This window comes from Oncorhynchus tshawytscha, linkage group LG07, assembly GCF_018296145.1.
Source record: "Oncorhynchus tshawytscha isolate Ot180627B linkage group LG07, Otsh_v2.0, whole genome shotgun sequence".
NCBI classification, from domain to species: domain Eukaryota; kingdom Metazoa; phylum Chordata; class Actinopteri; order Salmoniformes; family Salmonidae; genus Oncorhynchus; species Oncorhynchus tshawytscha.
Window position 1 is genome coordinate 66,745,466 of NC_056435.1, and position 14,364 is coordinate 66,759,829.

Genomic DNA, 14,364 nt, shown 5'->3' on the forward strand with positions numbered 1-14,364 from the left:
AGAGTCGGCGCAGGACTCACTGGGCTGTGGAGGCGCACTGGAGGTCTGGAGCGTGGGGCTGAGACAGTCTTCACCAGACGGCTAGCACGCTCCTCAGGACGAGTATGGAGAACTGACTCAGGTGACATCAAATCGAGGACACGCTCTGTCGGGCGGATGTCGTGCCTCATGCACCAACACAGCAGCTCTCTCATTGCTCTCTCCTCCAATCTCCCCATCAACTCCTTCACTGTCTCTGCTTCGCTTCCTGCTTCGCTCACCTCCAATTTCACTCCATAGCACGGGGCCTGACCAGTCCCATGCTCGCCACGGTAAGCACGGGGAGTTGGCTCAGGTCTCTAACCTGACTCTGCCACACACCCCATGTGCGCCCCCCAATTTTTTTTGGGGGGGGGGCTGCCTCTCAAGCTTCCTTGCCAGCCATGTTCCCTCATAGTGTTGCCTCTCAGCCTTAGCTGCCTCCAGTTCCTCCTGTGGACGGCGATACTCCCCAGCCTGCCTCCAGTTCCTGCTGTGGACGGCGATACTCCCCAGCCTGCCTCCAGTTCCTCCTGTGGACAGCGATACTCCCCGCCTGCCTCCAGTTCCTCCTGTGGACGGCGATACTCCCCAGCCTGCCTCCAGTTCCTGCTGTGGACGGCGATACTCCCCAGCCTGCCTCCAGTTCCTCCTGTGGACAGCGATACTCCCCGCCTGCCTCCAGTTCCTCCTGTGGACGGCGATACTCCCCAGCCTGCCTCCAGTTCCTCCTGTGGACAGCGATACTCCCCCGCCTGCCTCCAGTTCCTCCTGTGGACGGCGATACTCCCCAGCCTGCCTCCAGTTCCTCCTGTGGACGGCGATACTCCTCCGCCTGCCTCCAGTTCCTCCTGTGGATGGCGATACTCCCCAGCCTGCCTCCAGGGTCCCTCCCGTCCAGGATCTCCTCCCATGTCCAGGAGTCCATTACACCACGCTGCTTGGTCCTTTGGTGGTGGGTAGTTCTATAACGGTCATCGTTGCATAAAGAAGTGGACCAAAGCGCAGCGTGGTAAGTGTTCATGATTTATTAAAAGAACTGAACACTGAATAACAACGAGAACGAACAAAACCGAAACAGTTCTGTCTGGTGCAGACACACAAAAACAGAAAACAACTACCCACAAAACACAGGTAGGAAAAGGCTACGTAAGTATGGTTTTCAATCAGAGACAACGATAGACAGCTGCCTCTGATTGAGAACCACACCCGGCCAAACACACAGAAATAGAAAACATAGAACAAAACATAGAATGCCCACCCCAACTCACGCCCTGACCAAACCAAAATAGAGACATAAAAATGATCTCTAAGGTCAGGGCGTGACAGTCAACCCCCACCAGTTCCCTCCTCCCCCTCTGTGGGTGAGATGGGGTCTGGTTGAAGTCATTTATTGCAAAGCTGATCTGACCTATTTGGATCCTCACTGGACAGTCATGACACAGGGCACCAGAAGGTGGGATTGTCTGACTATTGCGCTCATGCCAGCTGCTCTAGGGTGTGTGTGTATCAGACAGTGCCAGTGGGTCAGAGATCCCAGGTTAATCAGAAGAGTAAGGAGAGGAGCTGACAGCCGTTTGTCTGGCATTGACGTGATATGCACACGCTGACACTGAAACGTAACACACAGCAGCTCCTGCAAATCAGAGGAGAGAGAGACAGAGAGATTCTATATGTTTCTATATGTGATTCAGATTATACATGTTCTACATTCTACATGTGATTCAGATTATACATGTTCTACCTTCTATATGTGATTCAGATTATACATGTTCTACATTCTATATGTGATTCAGATTATACATGTTCTACATTCTATATGTGATTCAGATTATACATGTTCTACATTCTATATGTGATTCAGATTATACATGTTCTACATTCTATATGTGATTCAGATTATACATGTTCTACATTCTATATGTGATTCAGATTATATGTGTTCTACATTCTATATGTGATTCAGATTATACATGTTCTACCTTCTATATGTGATTCAGATTCTATGTGTTCTATATGTGATTCAGATTATACATGTTCTACATTCTATATGTGATTCAGATTATACATGTTCTACATTCTATATGTGATTCAGATTATACATGTTCTACATTCTATATGTGATTCAGATTATACATGTTCTACATTCTATATGTGATTCAGATTATACATGTTCTACATTCTATATGTGATTCAGATTATACATGTTCTACATTCTACATGTGATTCAGATTATACATGTTCTACATTCTACATGTGATTCAGATTATACATGTTCTACATTCTACATGTGATTCAGATTATACATGTTCTACATTCTACATGTGATTCAGATTATATGTGTTCTACATGTGATTCAGATTATACATGTTCTACATTCTATATGTGATTCAGATTATACATGTTCTACATTCTATATGTGATTCAGATTATACATGTTCTACATTCTATATGTGATTCAGATTATACATGTTCTACATTCTACATGTGATTCAGATTATATGTGTTCTACATGTGATTCAGATTATACATGTTCTACATTCTATATGTGATTCAGATTATACATGTTCTACATTCTATATGTGATTCAGATTATACATGTTCTACATTCTATATGTGATTCAGATTATATGTGTTCTATATGTGATTCAGATTATACATGTTCTACATTCTATATGTGATTCAGATTATACATGTTCTACATTCTATATGTGATTCAGATTATATGTGTTCTACATGTGATTCAGATTATATGTGTTCTACATTCTACATGTGATTCAGATTATATGTGTTCTACATGTGATTCAGATTATATGTGTTCTACATTCTATATGTGATTCAGATTATACATGTTCTACATTCTACATGTGATTCAGATTATGTGTTCTACATTCTATATGTGATTCAGATTATATATGTTCTACATTCTACATGTGATTCAGATTATACATGTTCTACATTCTATATGTGATTCAGATTATACATGCTCTACATTCTATAAATGATTCAGATTATACATGTTCTACATTCTATATGTGATTCAGATTATACATGTTCTACATTCTATATGTGATTCAGATTATACATGTTCTACATTCTACATGTGATTCAGATTATATGTGTTCTACATTCTATATGTGATTCAGATTATACATGTTCTACATTCTACATGTGATTCAGATTATACATGCTCTACATTCTATATGTGATTCAGATTATACATGTTCTACATTCTACATGTGATTCAGATTATACATGTTCTACATTCTATATGTGATTCAAATTATATGTGTTCTACATGTGATTCAGATTATATGTGTTCTACATTCTACATGTGATTCAGATTATATGTGTTCTACATTCTATATGTGATTCAGATTATACATGTTCTACATTCTATATGTGATTCAGATTATACATGTTCTACATTCTATATGTGATTCAGATTATACATGTTCTACATTCTATATGTGATTCAGATTATACATGTTCTACATTCTATATGTGATTCAGATTATACATGTTCTACATTCTATATGTGATTCAGATTATACATGTTCTACATTCTATATGTGATTCAGATTATACATGTTCTACATTCTATATGTGATTCAGATTATACATGTTCTACATTCTATATGTGACTCAGATTTGCCTGAGTCACAAAGTCTTGTTTGTGAACATCAAAAGTATTTTCTGATTGACTGTAGATTCACTGTGATTTTATTTATGTCAAAGCCATGACAGAGGTATTAAAACATGTACCTGTTGATTTATCGTCAGAGAGAAACAGCTGTAGTGTTGATGGTTCCAATTGGCACCGTATTCCCCATATAGCCCTGGTCAAAAGTAGTGCACTATTTAGGGAATAGGGTGCAGTTTTGGGATGCACACTAGGAGTCTAACTTGCCCTGCATTTGGATTCCTGTAGTTTGGACACAACACTTGTTTACCAGATATTCAGAAACTAAATAATCCACTGTGCCCGAGGCCTTGATGTACAGTAATCCCTGCTTGGGATTCTACAGACAAGAGATGAGAGAGGGAAGGAGTGATGAGAGAGAGAGGTACCAAATGTATGTGGACACCTGCTTGTCGAACATCTTGTTCCAAAATCATGGGCATTAAAATGGAGCTGCTATAACAGCCTCTTTTCATCTGGGAAGACTTTCCACTAGATGTTGGAACATTGCTGCGGGAACTTCCTTCCATTCAGCCACAAGAGCATTAGTGAGGTTGGCCACTGATGTTGGGCGATTAGGCCTGGCTCGCAGTCGTCGTTCCAATTAATCTCAAAGGTGTTCGATGAGGTTGAGGTCAGGGCTCTGTGCAGACCAGTCAAGTTCTTCTACACCGATCTCAACAAACCATTTCTGTTTTAAGATTTCCCTACACTGGAACTATGGGGCCTAGCCCGAACCATGAAAAATAGCCCCAGACCATTATTTCTCCTCCACCAAACTTTACCGTTGTCGGTCAGGTAGCGTTCTCCTGGCATCCACCAAGCCCAGATTCATCCGTCGGACTGCCAGATGGTGAAGCGTGATTCATCACTCCAGAGAATGCGTTCCCACTGCTCCAGAGTCCAATGACGGCGAGCTTTACACCACTCCAGCTGACGCTTGGCATTGAGCATCGTGATCTCAGGCTCGTGTGCGGCTGCTCGGCCATGGAAACCCAATTCATGAAGCTCCCGACGAACAGTTCTTGTGCTGACGTTGCTTGTAAAGGCAGTTTGGAACTCGGTAGTGAATGTTGCAACCAAGGGCAGACGATTTTTACACGCTACATGCTTCTGTACACAGCAGTTCCGTTCTGTGAGCTTGTGTGTCCTACCACTTCATGGCTGAGCCATTGTTCCTCCTAGACTTTTCCACTTCACAACAACAGCACTTACAGTTGACCGGGGCAGCTCTAGCAGGGCAGAAATTTGACAAACTGATTTGTTGGAAAGGTGGTATCCTACATGACTGTGCCACGTTGAAAGTCACTGAGGTCTTCAGTAAGACCATTCTACTGCTAATGTTTGTCTAAGGAGATTGCATGGATGTGTGTACTATTTTATTCACCTGTCAGTAACGGTGTGGCTGATTTTGCCGAATCCACTCATTTGAAAGGGTGTCCACATACTTTTGTATATATAGTGTATAATTCAGTACAGTGAAATCACAACACGAAACATTTCCTTCATATGTTTCCCTCAATGGCGGATCCAAGCCAGGAGGAAATTATCTGAAGGCAAACTACACACACATGCACACGCACGACCACAAATGATTTGCTCAACCTGAAACATCTGCTCAGTCATCTATCTGAAGATTAGAAACAGGAAATCATGCAGGCGAGGAGAGGGACAGCCTGCCGTGCCAATCAATGCTCAATTGCTGTTAGATGTGGGTATTAAGTATGAAGTGGACTTGTTGGTTTTATTGAAGGTTCCTAGATGCCGTCTCCTGCTGTTGTGTCCTTGATCAAGACACTTAACCCCGAAACTGCTCCAGGGGTGCTGCACCGTGTCTTTAAGGTCTGGGTGTCTTAGGGGGTTAGGAGAAAACAAAAAATACTAATAGCTGTGTCTTTAAGGTCTGGGTGTCTTAGGGGGTTAGGAGAAAACAAAAATACTAATAGCTGTGTCTTTAAGGTCTTTAAGGTTTGGGTGTCTTAGGGGGTTAGGAGAAAACAAAAATACTAATAGCTGTGTCTTTAAGGTCTGGGTGTCTTAGGGGGTTAGGAGAAAACAAAAATACTAATAGCTGTGTCTTTAAGGTCTGGGTGTCTTAGGGGGTTAGGAGAAAACAAAAATACTAATAGCTGTGTTATTTTAGACAATAAGTTATCTTCTTCTTTCTCTCTTCCCTCTCCTCTTGGTTGACAGTGATAACATCCTGGTTCTGGATATCTTCTTTGAGGCCCTGAACTACGAGACCATCGAGCAGACGAAAGCTTACGAGTTCGCTGGGTTGCTGGGTAAGAAAATGCTGGTCAGCAGTTGATCGGAAATTGCTGAACAAAATAGCAAATACAGTTATTATAAGTTTTAATTAAATTGATTTTAACCACCCTGAGGTGTGTCGTTATAGCTGAGTACAACATTTTCAATTATGTTTTAGCCTGTGAATAAAAACATGAACTCAATATTACTTCATTTACTATGGAACCTACGTTTCAGGTTTCAGACACAAAGGAGTTGCCTGAAAAATTTCAAATATTTTTCATCATGTATGTCATGTGTTTTCAGGTGATATTGGTGGTCATATGGTTCTCTCCATGTGTTTTCAGGTGATATTGGTGGTCAGATGGTTCTCTCCATGTGTTTTCAGGTGATATTGGTGGTCATATGGTTCTCTCCATGTGTTTTCAGGTGATATTGGTGGTCAGATGGTTCTCTCCATGTGTTTTCAGGTGATATTGGTGGTCAGATGGTTCTCTCCATGTGTTTTCAGGTGATATTGGTGGTCAGATGGGTCTCTCCATGTGTTTTCAGGTGATATTGGTGGTCAGATGGTTCTCTCCATGTGTTTTCAGGTGATATTGGTAGTCAGATGGTCTCTCCATGTGTTTTCAGGTGATATTGGTGGTCAGATTTCAGGTGATATTGGTAGTCAGATGGTCTCTCCATGTGTTTTCAGGTGATATTGGTGGTCAGTTTTCAGGTGATATTGGTAGTCAGATGGTCTCTCCATGTGTTTTCAGGTGATATTGGTGGTCAGATGGTTCTCTCCATGTGTTTTCAGGTGATATTGGTGGTCAGATGGGTCTCTCCATGTGTTTTCAGGTGATATTGGTGGTCAGATGGTTCTCTCCATGTGTTTTCAGGTGATATTGGTGGTCAGATGGGTCTCTCCATGTGTTTTCAGGTGATATTGGTGGTCAGATGGTTCTCTCCATGTGTTTTCAGGTGATATTGGTGGTCAGATGGTTCTCTCCATGTGTTTTCAGGTGATATTGGTAGTCAGATGGTTCTCTCCATGTGTTTTCAGGTGATATTGGTGGTCATATGGTTCTCTCCATGTGTTTTCAGGTGATATTGGTGGTCAGATGGTTCTCTCCATGTGTTTTCAGGTGATATTGGTGGTCAGATGGGTCTCTCCATGTGTTTTCAGGTGATATTGGTGGTCATATGGTTCTCTCCATGTGTTTTCAGGTGATATTGGTGGTCAGATGGTTCTCTCCATGTGTTTTCAGGTGATATTGGTGGTCAGATGGGTCTGTTCATTGGAGCCAGTATCCTCACCATCTTGGAGCTCTTTGACTACCTATATGAGGTAAGCCTTCATTTTGTAAATGTAAAATGTTTCTACATTTCCTGTCAGATCTTTCTTCAAAATCTTATCCGGTGTGTCCTGAAACAGTTTATGTCTTGGGGTTTTGCTTGCATCTAGGTTTCTTAGAGAAAGTTTGCCTCTAGGTTATGGTAGTATAAATGTCAATGTATGTAAATATCCTTCATTTACATCAAATCAAATCAAATTTATTCATAAAGCCCTTCGTACATCAGCTGATATCTCAAAGTGCTGTACAGAAACCCAGCCTAAAACCCCAAACAGCAAGCAATGCAGGTGTAGAAGCACGGTGGCTAGGAAAAACTCCCTAGAAAGGCCAAAACCTAGGAAGAAACCTAGAGAGGAACCAGGCTAATTTACATGATTCCCTCAGGGCAATATGTCTAGTTAAGTGCTAGACAGACACAGGCCTTAGAACCAGTCAGCCACACGGAAACAATCCATTTCCACTAGCATTGCTGTATTCTCCGTAAATGCTAACCGGTTTAAAAACTGTCTGGAGAAAACAACACCCGAGGGAAGTTTTTTAAGCTACACTTAATAAAAAGGGAACTACCTGTATCCCGTTGAAACTAGCCGCCCACTTTAAATCGAACTTGCAGAGCATTCATTTCCAGGTGTCTGAAAGCAGCTCATCTCTCTCAGGCGCAGCACTGTTGACTGCATGACCATTTTAGTCATATTGTAGTTGGGATTCAGGTAGGATGCTTCTGTTGTTGTCGATTTGTATCAGAGCAGCAACCTCCCTGGGTAGAATAGCTGCCTGTTCAACAAGGATGTCTTTCTGTTTACTGTATGTTCATGTACTCATGATTAATTCTATCTATAGAAAATAAAACATACAAATAATAAGAATGATTTTTGGAATAATTGGAATAAACGGGGATCAGTAGCTTATCTCATTATTGTTACCATTACTGACACTGGAAATCATGGTTGTGTATGTACCATCAATTGTCTTTGAATGATATAACTTTTTCTTCACTATATTCATTTGTCTCAATACGAATCCAGTAATAAACAGGGAAACCTGTTCACCAGCAGTTTGTAAAAGATAAAGGAAAACAGATGAACAGTCAGTTGGCTGCATTCCAAAAGTCTGGTTCTCTGAGGCACTGCTTCAAAGACCAGCTACTGTGTTTGCTTGTTTGCAGGTGATCAAGTACAAGCTGTGTCGGTGCTCAAATAAGAAACACAAACGCAGCAACAGCAACGACCGGGGAGCAGCTCTGAGTCTGGAGGACGTCAAGCGCCATGTCAGTAGGCCAGCTCTATCTCTGGCTAAGTATTTGCAGTGTCTGGAAAAATTGTTGGACCGAGACAGGGTAGATAGGGGGGGGGGGAGAAAGACAGGGAGAAAAAATAATAATAATAAACACAGAGAGAGAGGCACAGTGATAAAAGAGAAGGTGAGAGATTGTGGAAATGGTTTCAATTTAATCACGGATGGTCTGTAGGACCAGCCTAGTGGGTTTACAATGAGAGCTTTGGGTGGGGGTGACAGCTTCTGATTTTCAAGTGTACACTCTTAGGAAAAAGGTTCCAAAAGGGTTATTTGGCTGTTTCCTTTTTGGTTCCAGGGATAACCCTTTTTGGTTTCACATAGAACCATGTAGAACCCTCTGTGGAAAGAGAGAGAGAGATGGTTGGTTCGCTGCATGGAGTTATATCATCCTCCTTTACCCTGCATTCCTCCGTTTAATCCAGCCTGTTTCATCTTTCTTACCCAAAATGGCACCCTATTCACTACTTTAGACTTAATAGTGCACTATAAAAGAAAAGGGTGATTTTTGCAGGGTGATTTTTGGCAGTATTTTCTCTTTGGTTTCTTTCCACTACAGTATGCTCACTCCTCTCTACTACCGAAAGTCTTATTCCTGTCTGTGTTTCCTTTTCACTCATCTCTCGGGCTCTGTGTGAGAACCTCTTATTCCTGTCTGTGTTTCCTGTTCGCTCATCCCTCGGGCTCTGTGTGAGAACCTCTTATTCCTGTCTGTGTTTCCTGTTCGCTTATCCCTCAGACGCGCTGTGTGAGAACCTCTTATTCCTGTCTGTGTTTCCTGTTCGCTCATCCCTCGGGCTCTGTGTGAGAACCTCTTATTCCTGTCTGCGTTTCCTGTCCGCTCATCCCTCGGGCTCTGTGTGAGAACTGCTTATTCCTGTCTGTGTTTCCTGTTCGCTCATCCCTCGGGCTCTGTGTGAGAACCTCTTATTCCTGTCTGTGTTTCCTGTTCGCTTATCCCTCGGGCTCTGTGTGAGAACCTCTTATTCCTGTCTGTGTTTCCTGTTCGCTCATCCCTCGGGCTCTGTGTGAGAACCTATTATTCCTGTCTGTGTTTCCTGTTCACTTATCCCTCGGGCTCTGTGTGAGAACCTCTTATTCCTGTCTGTGTTTCCTGTTCGCTCATCCCTTGGGCTCTGTGTGAGAACCTCTAATTTCTGTCTGTGTTTCCTGTTTGCTCATCCCTCAGGCTCTGTGTGAGAACCTCTTATTCCTGTATGTGTTTCCTGTTCGCTCATCCCTCGGGCTCTGTGTGAGAACCTCTAATCTCTGTCTGTGTTTCCTGTTCGATCATCCCTCGGGCTCTGTGTGAGAACCTCTTATTCCTGTCTGTGTTTCCTGTTCGCTCATCCCTCGGGCTCTGTGTGAGAACCTCTTATTCCTGTCTGTGTTTCCTGTTCGCTCATCCCTTGGGCTCTGTGTGAGAACCTCTTATTCCTGTCTGTTTCCTGTTCGCTTATCCCTCGGGCTCTGTGTGAGAACCTCTTATTCCTGTCTGTGTTTCCTGTTCGCTCATCCCTCGGGCTCTGTGTGAGAACCTCTTATTCCTGTCTGTGTTTCCTGTTCGCTTATCCCTCAGACGCGCTGTGTGAGAACCTCTTATTCCTGTCTGTGTTTCCTGTTCGCTCATCCCTCGGGCTCTGTGTGAGAACCTCTTATTCCTGTCTGCGTTTCCTGTCCGCTCATCCCTCGGGCTCTGTGTGAGAACTGCTTATTCCTGTCTGTGTTTCCTGTTCGCTCATCCCTCGGGCTCTGTGTGAGAACCTCTTATTCCTGTCTGTGTTTCCTGTTCGCTTATCCCTCGGGCTCTGTGTGAGAACCTCTTATTCCTGTCTGTGTTTCCTGTTCGCTCATCCCTCGGGCTCTGTGTGAGAACCTATTATTCCTGTCTGTGTTTCCTGTTCACTTATCCCTCGGGCTCTGTGTGAGAACCTCTTATTCCTGTCTGTGTTTCCTGTTCGCTCATCCCTTGGGCTCTGTGTGAGAACCTCTAATTTCTGTCTGTGTTTCCTGTTTGCTCATCCCTCAGGCTCTGTGTGAGAACCTCTTATTCCTGTATGTGTTTCCTGTTCGCTCATCCCTCGGGCTCTGTGTGAGAACCTCTAATCTCTGTCTGTGTTTCCTGTTCGATCATCCCTCGGGCTCTGTGTGAGAACCTCTTATTCCTGTCTGTGTTTCCTGTTCGCTCATCCCTCGGGCTCTGTGTGAGAACCTCTTATTCCTGTCTGTGTTTCCTGTTCGCTCATCCCTTGGGCTCTGTGTGAGAACCTCTTATTCCTGTCTGTTTCCTGTTCGCTTATCCCTCGGGCTCTGTGTGAGAACCTCTTATTCCTGTCTGTGTTTCCTGTTCGCTCATCCCTCGGTCTCTGTGTGAGAATCTCTTATTCCTGTCTGTGTTTCCTATTCGCTTATCCCTCGGGCTCTGTGTGAGAACCTCTTATTCCTGTCTGTGTTTCCTGTTCGCTCATCTCTCGGGCTCTGTGTGAGAACCTCCTATTCCTGTCTGTGTTTCCTGTTCGATCATCCCTCGGGCTCTGTGTGAGAACCTCTTATTCCTGTCTGTGTTTCCTGTTCGCTCATCCCTCGGGCTCTGTGTGAGAACCTCTTATTCCTGTCTGTGTTTCCTGTTCGCTCATCCCTCGGGTTCTGTGTGAGGACCTCTTATTCCTGTCTGTGTTTCCTGTTCGCTCATCCCTCTGGCTCTGTGTGAGAACCTCTTATTCCTGTCTGTGTTTCCTGTTCGCTCATCCCTCGGGCTCTGTGTGAGAACCTCTAATTTCTGTCTGTGTTTCCTGTTCGCTCATCCCTCGGGCTCTGTGTGAGAACCTCTAATTCCTGTCTGTGTTTCCTGTTCGCTCTTCCCTCGGGCTCTGTGTGAGAACCTCTTATTCCTGTCTGTGTTTCCTGTTCGCTCATCCCTCGGGCTCTGTGTGAGAACCTCTAATTCCTGTCTGTGTTTCCTGTTCGCTCATCCCTCGGGCTCTGTGTGAGAACCTCTTATTCCTGTCTGTGTTTCCTGTTCGCTCATCCCTCGGGCTCTGTGTGAGAACCTCTTATTCCTGTCTGTGTTTCCTGTTCGCTCACCCCTCGGGCTCTGTGTGAGAACCTCTTATTCCTGTCTGTGTTTCCTGTTCGCTCATCCCTCGGGCTCTGTGTGAGAACTTCTTATTCCTGTCTGTGTTTCCTGTTCGCTCATCCCTCGGGCTCTGTGTGAGAACCTCTTATTCCTGTCTGTGTTTCCTGTTCGCTCATCCCTCGGGCTCTGTGTGAGAACCTCTTATTCCTGTCTGTGTTTCCTGTTCGCTCATCCCTCGGGCTCTGTGTGAGAACCTCTTATTTCTGTCTCTCTCCTTTCTTCTTCCCTTCATGTTTTCTGATCATTTGTTCACTTCTCTTCCCTCAGACGCCCTGTGAGAACCTGCGTACGCCGGGTTCGTATCCTGCCAACATGCTTCCTCACCATCCAGCACAGGGCAACTTCGAAGACTTCACATGCTGAGCCAATCAGGAAAAAGCAGGAAATACCTGAGCCAATCAGGACAGGAGGAAGGAGGAATAACCTGGCTGGCAGTATGCAACCAAAGTCAACCATACAACAAGAATATCTGACGTGAACGGATTCTCAATATGGAAACTTTTCTTACTGTCTGAGAGGAGGGGGAAAATATCAACAATCACAACAATTATATTAAGAGAGAAGAAGAAGATTTTTCCAAACATAAATATCTGTAAAAGTTCCAGAACATTTTTGGGAATTTGGAATCATAAAAGTAAATCCTGAATGTTCTATGTCTATGTCTGGAATAGAACCAGGAAACGAAGACTCTACTCTTCAAGATCACACTGCAAATATGGACTTCTCACTCTAAAACAGACAGATATGGGAAATGTATCTAACTAGTGTACAGACACAGCACTGTACAAAAAACATCAACAGAGCCTCATGCCTTTATAACAGCCAACACCTGGTTGTCAGTTGCTGATCAGGCTGGCCTATTAGGATAGTAGTATGATGGGGATCAATTCCATTTCAATTCAGACAATTAACTTCCCGAATTGACTGAATTGGAATGGAATTGACCCCAACCCTGGTCAGTGGAGAAATGTTGTGCTTCACTCAACTCCACTGTAGATATAGCACCGTAACTGCTGTGATGCTTCGTAGAGGTACAGTTCCAATGGGAGTCTCTGTCTGTCTTGAGAATGTAGCCATCTCCACAATGGGTTACATCAATAACAACCAAGATGAGTAGTGGAAGCATTTAGGGAGAAGGTAGTAGAGAGCTCTACCATTTAGTAAAAACGTAATGGTGAACTTTTCAGGTCTCATCTTGTAAATGCATGCTTGTATATCGTCTTCTGCATGTATTACCTTTTTTTATGGTTTAATTCTTTTTCATTTGCATTATTGCTGCCAAGTTTGCCTCGATGATACAGGAAGAAGATGATGCTCCCCTCCTAATAGTGCGTGTGCGTGCGTGTGTTTGTGTAATGAAATGTGTTGGTTTGTGTGACCAGCCTGGTTGAATCCACCAGATAGCAGCTGAACCTCATTCCAACAACACGCCTTGTTTCATTAATCCATGTTAAAGGTGTGCCCTATCCTATAATCCCAAATCATCCCCTAGCAACTATGCCGTACGTACTTGTATGGAGACAATTCCACCTGTCACAGACAGAGCTTCCACATTGTGTACGCCTATCCAGTCCTCTCAGTTCTACAGTGCCTAGGGAGTAGTAGGGGCTACGGTTTGACATGGGATTTAGGAATGACTTGTGAGACGTGTTATTTCCAGTCTATTCATTTACTCATGGTCTTGACTGACAATAAGGGGTGTGTGGGAAGTTTTCTAGAAATCAGTTCATTTTGGTTTCCCTTGTAATTCTGTGCGGGTTTTGAAATGTTCTGTATCTGTGTTCTAGTCGCAAATATGTCATTATCAAAGCACAATTACACCGATATGTAGAGGTGATGATGTAAAAGAAAAAGTAGATGAATTCTTATGGATATTCTCATAATACCAAGGTTTTTTATTATTACAGTGTAGCAGTTTTTTGGGTTTGTTTTCTTTGCTACAGAATAGGGTTCCAGCAACTTTCCCAACATTTCCAGATTTTTTTTCAGAAATCCCCGGAATCAGGAGGGAATCTTCCGGCTGGAAATCCTTCGCCCGGGATTTCCCGGAAGACCTGGGAATTTGGGAAAAGTTGCAGGTATTTTGTAACCGTATTACATAAACATACATATTGCCTGATAGTCCAGTCTCCATCAGGTTACCGACTGTTCTATTTATCTAACAAAGCATATTATAATAAAATTTAAATATCATTTTGAACATGTATTATTCTATGGAGGTCTCCTTTCTTGTGTGTGTGTCAGAGCCGTGTGTGTGTAGGTGGCAGGGAAGTCAGGCGCAGGAGAGTACAACGAGTGTAATGGAGTCTTTTTAATATATGTCCAGTAAACATGCTCCAAACACTAAATGAACTTACATAATAAACACCTATACAACCACCTATACAACCACCTATACAACCACCTATACAAACACCTATACAAACACCTATACAACCACCTATACAACCACCTATACAACCACCTATACAAACACCTATACAAACACCTATACAACCACCTATACAACCACCTATACATACACCTATACATACACCTATACATACACCTATACAACCACCTATACATACACCTATACATACACCTATACATACACCTATACATACACCTATACATACACCTATACATACACCTATACATACACC

General features: G+C 43.1%; 1 protein-coding gene across 4 annotated transcripts in view; it reads left to right on the plus strand.

Moving 5' to 3' along the window:
* LOC112246308 (acid-sensing ion channel 1) overlaps positions 1–13,923 on the plus strand; it is a 373,686-nt gene extending 359,763 nt beyond the window's left edge. For 3 of the 4 annotated variants that reach the window (XM_042324848.1, XM_042324846.1, XM_042324847.1), the window contains 4 exons: positions 5,894–5,985; positions 7,204–7,283; positions 8,456–8,557; positions 11,987–13,923. In XM_042324848.1, coding sequence (XP_042180782.1) covers positions 5,894–5,985; positions 7,204–7,283; positions 8,456–8,557; positions 11,987–12,082 — 370 coding nt within the window. In that variant the 3' untranslated portion in view covers positions 12,083–13,923. Of the gene's footprint in view, positions 1–5,893; positions 5,986–6,256; positions 6,584–7,203; positions 7,284–8,455; positions 8,558–11,986 lie in introns of those variants that run through there. The other variant, XM_042324849.1, reaches the window with a different exon arrangement.
* The last annotated feature ends 441 nt before the right edge of the window (positions 13,924–14,364 follow it).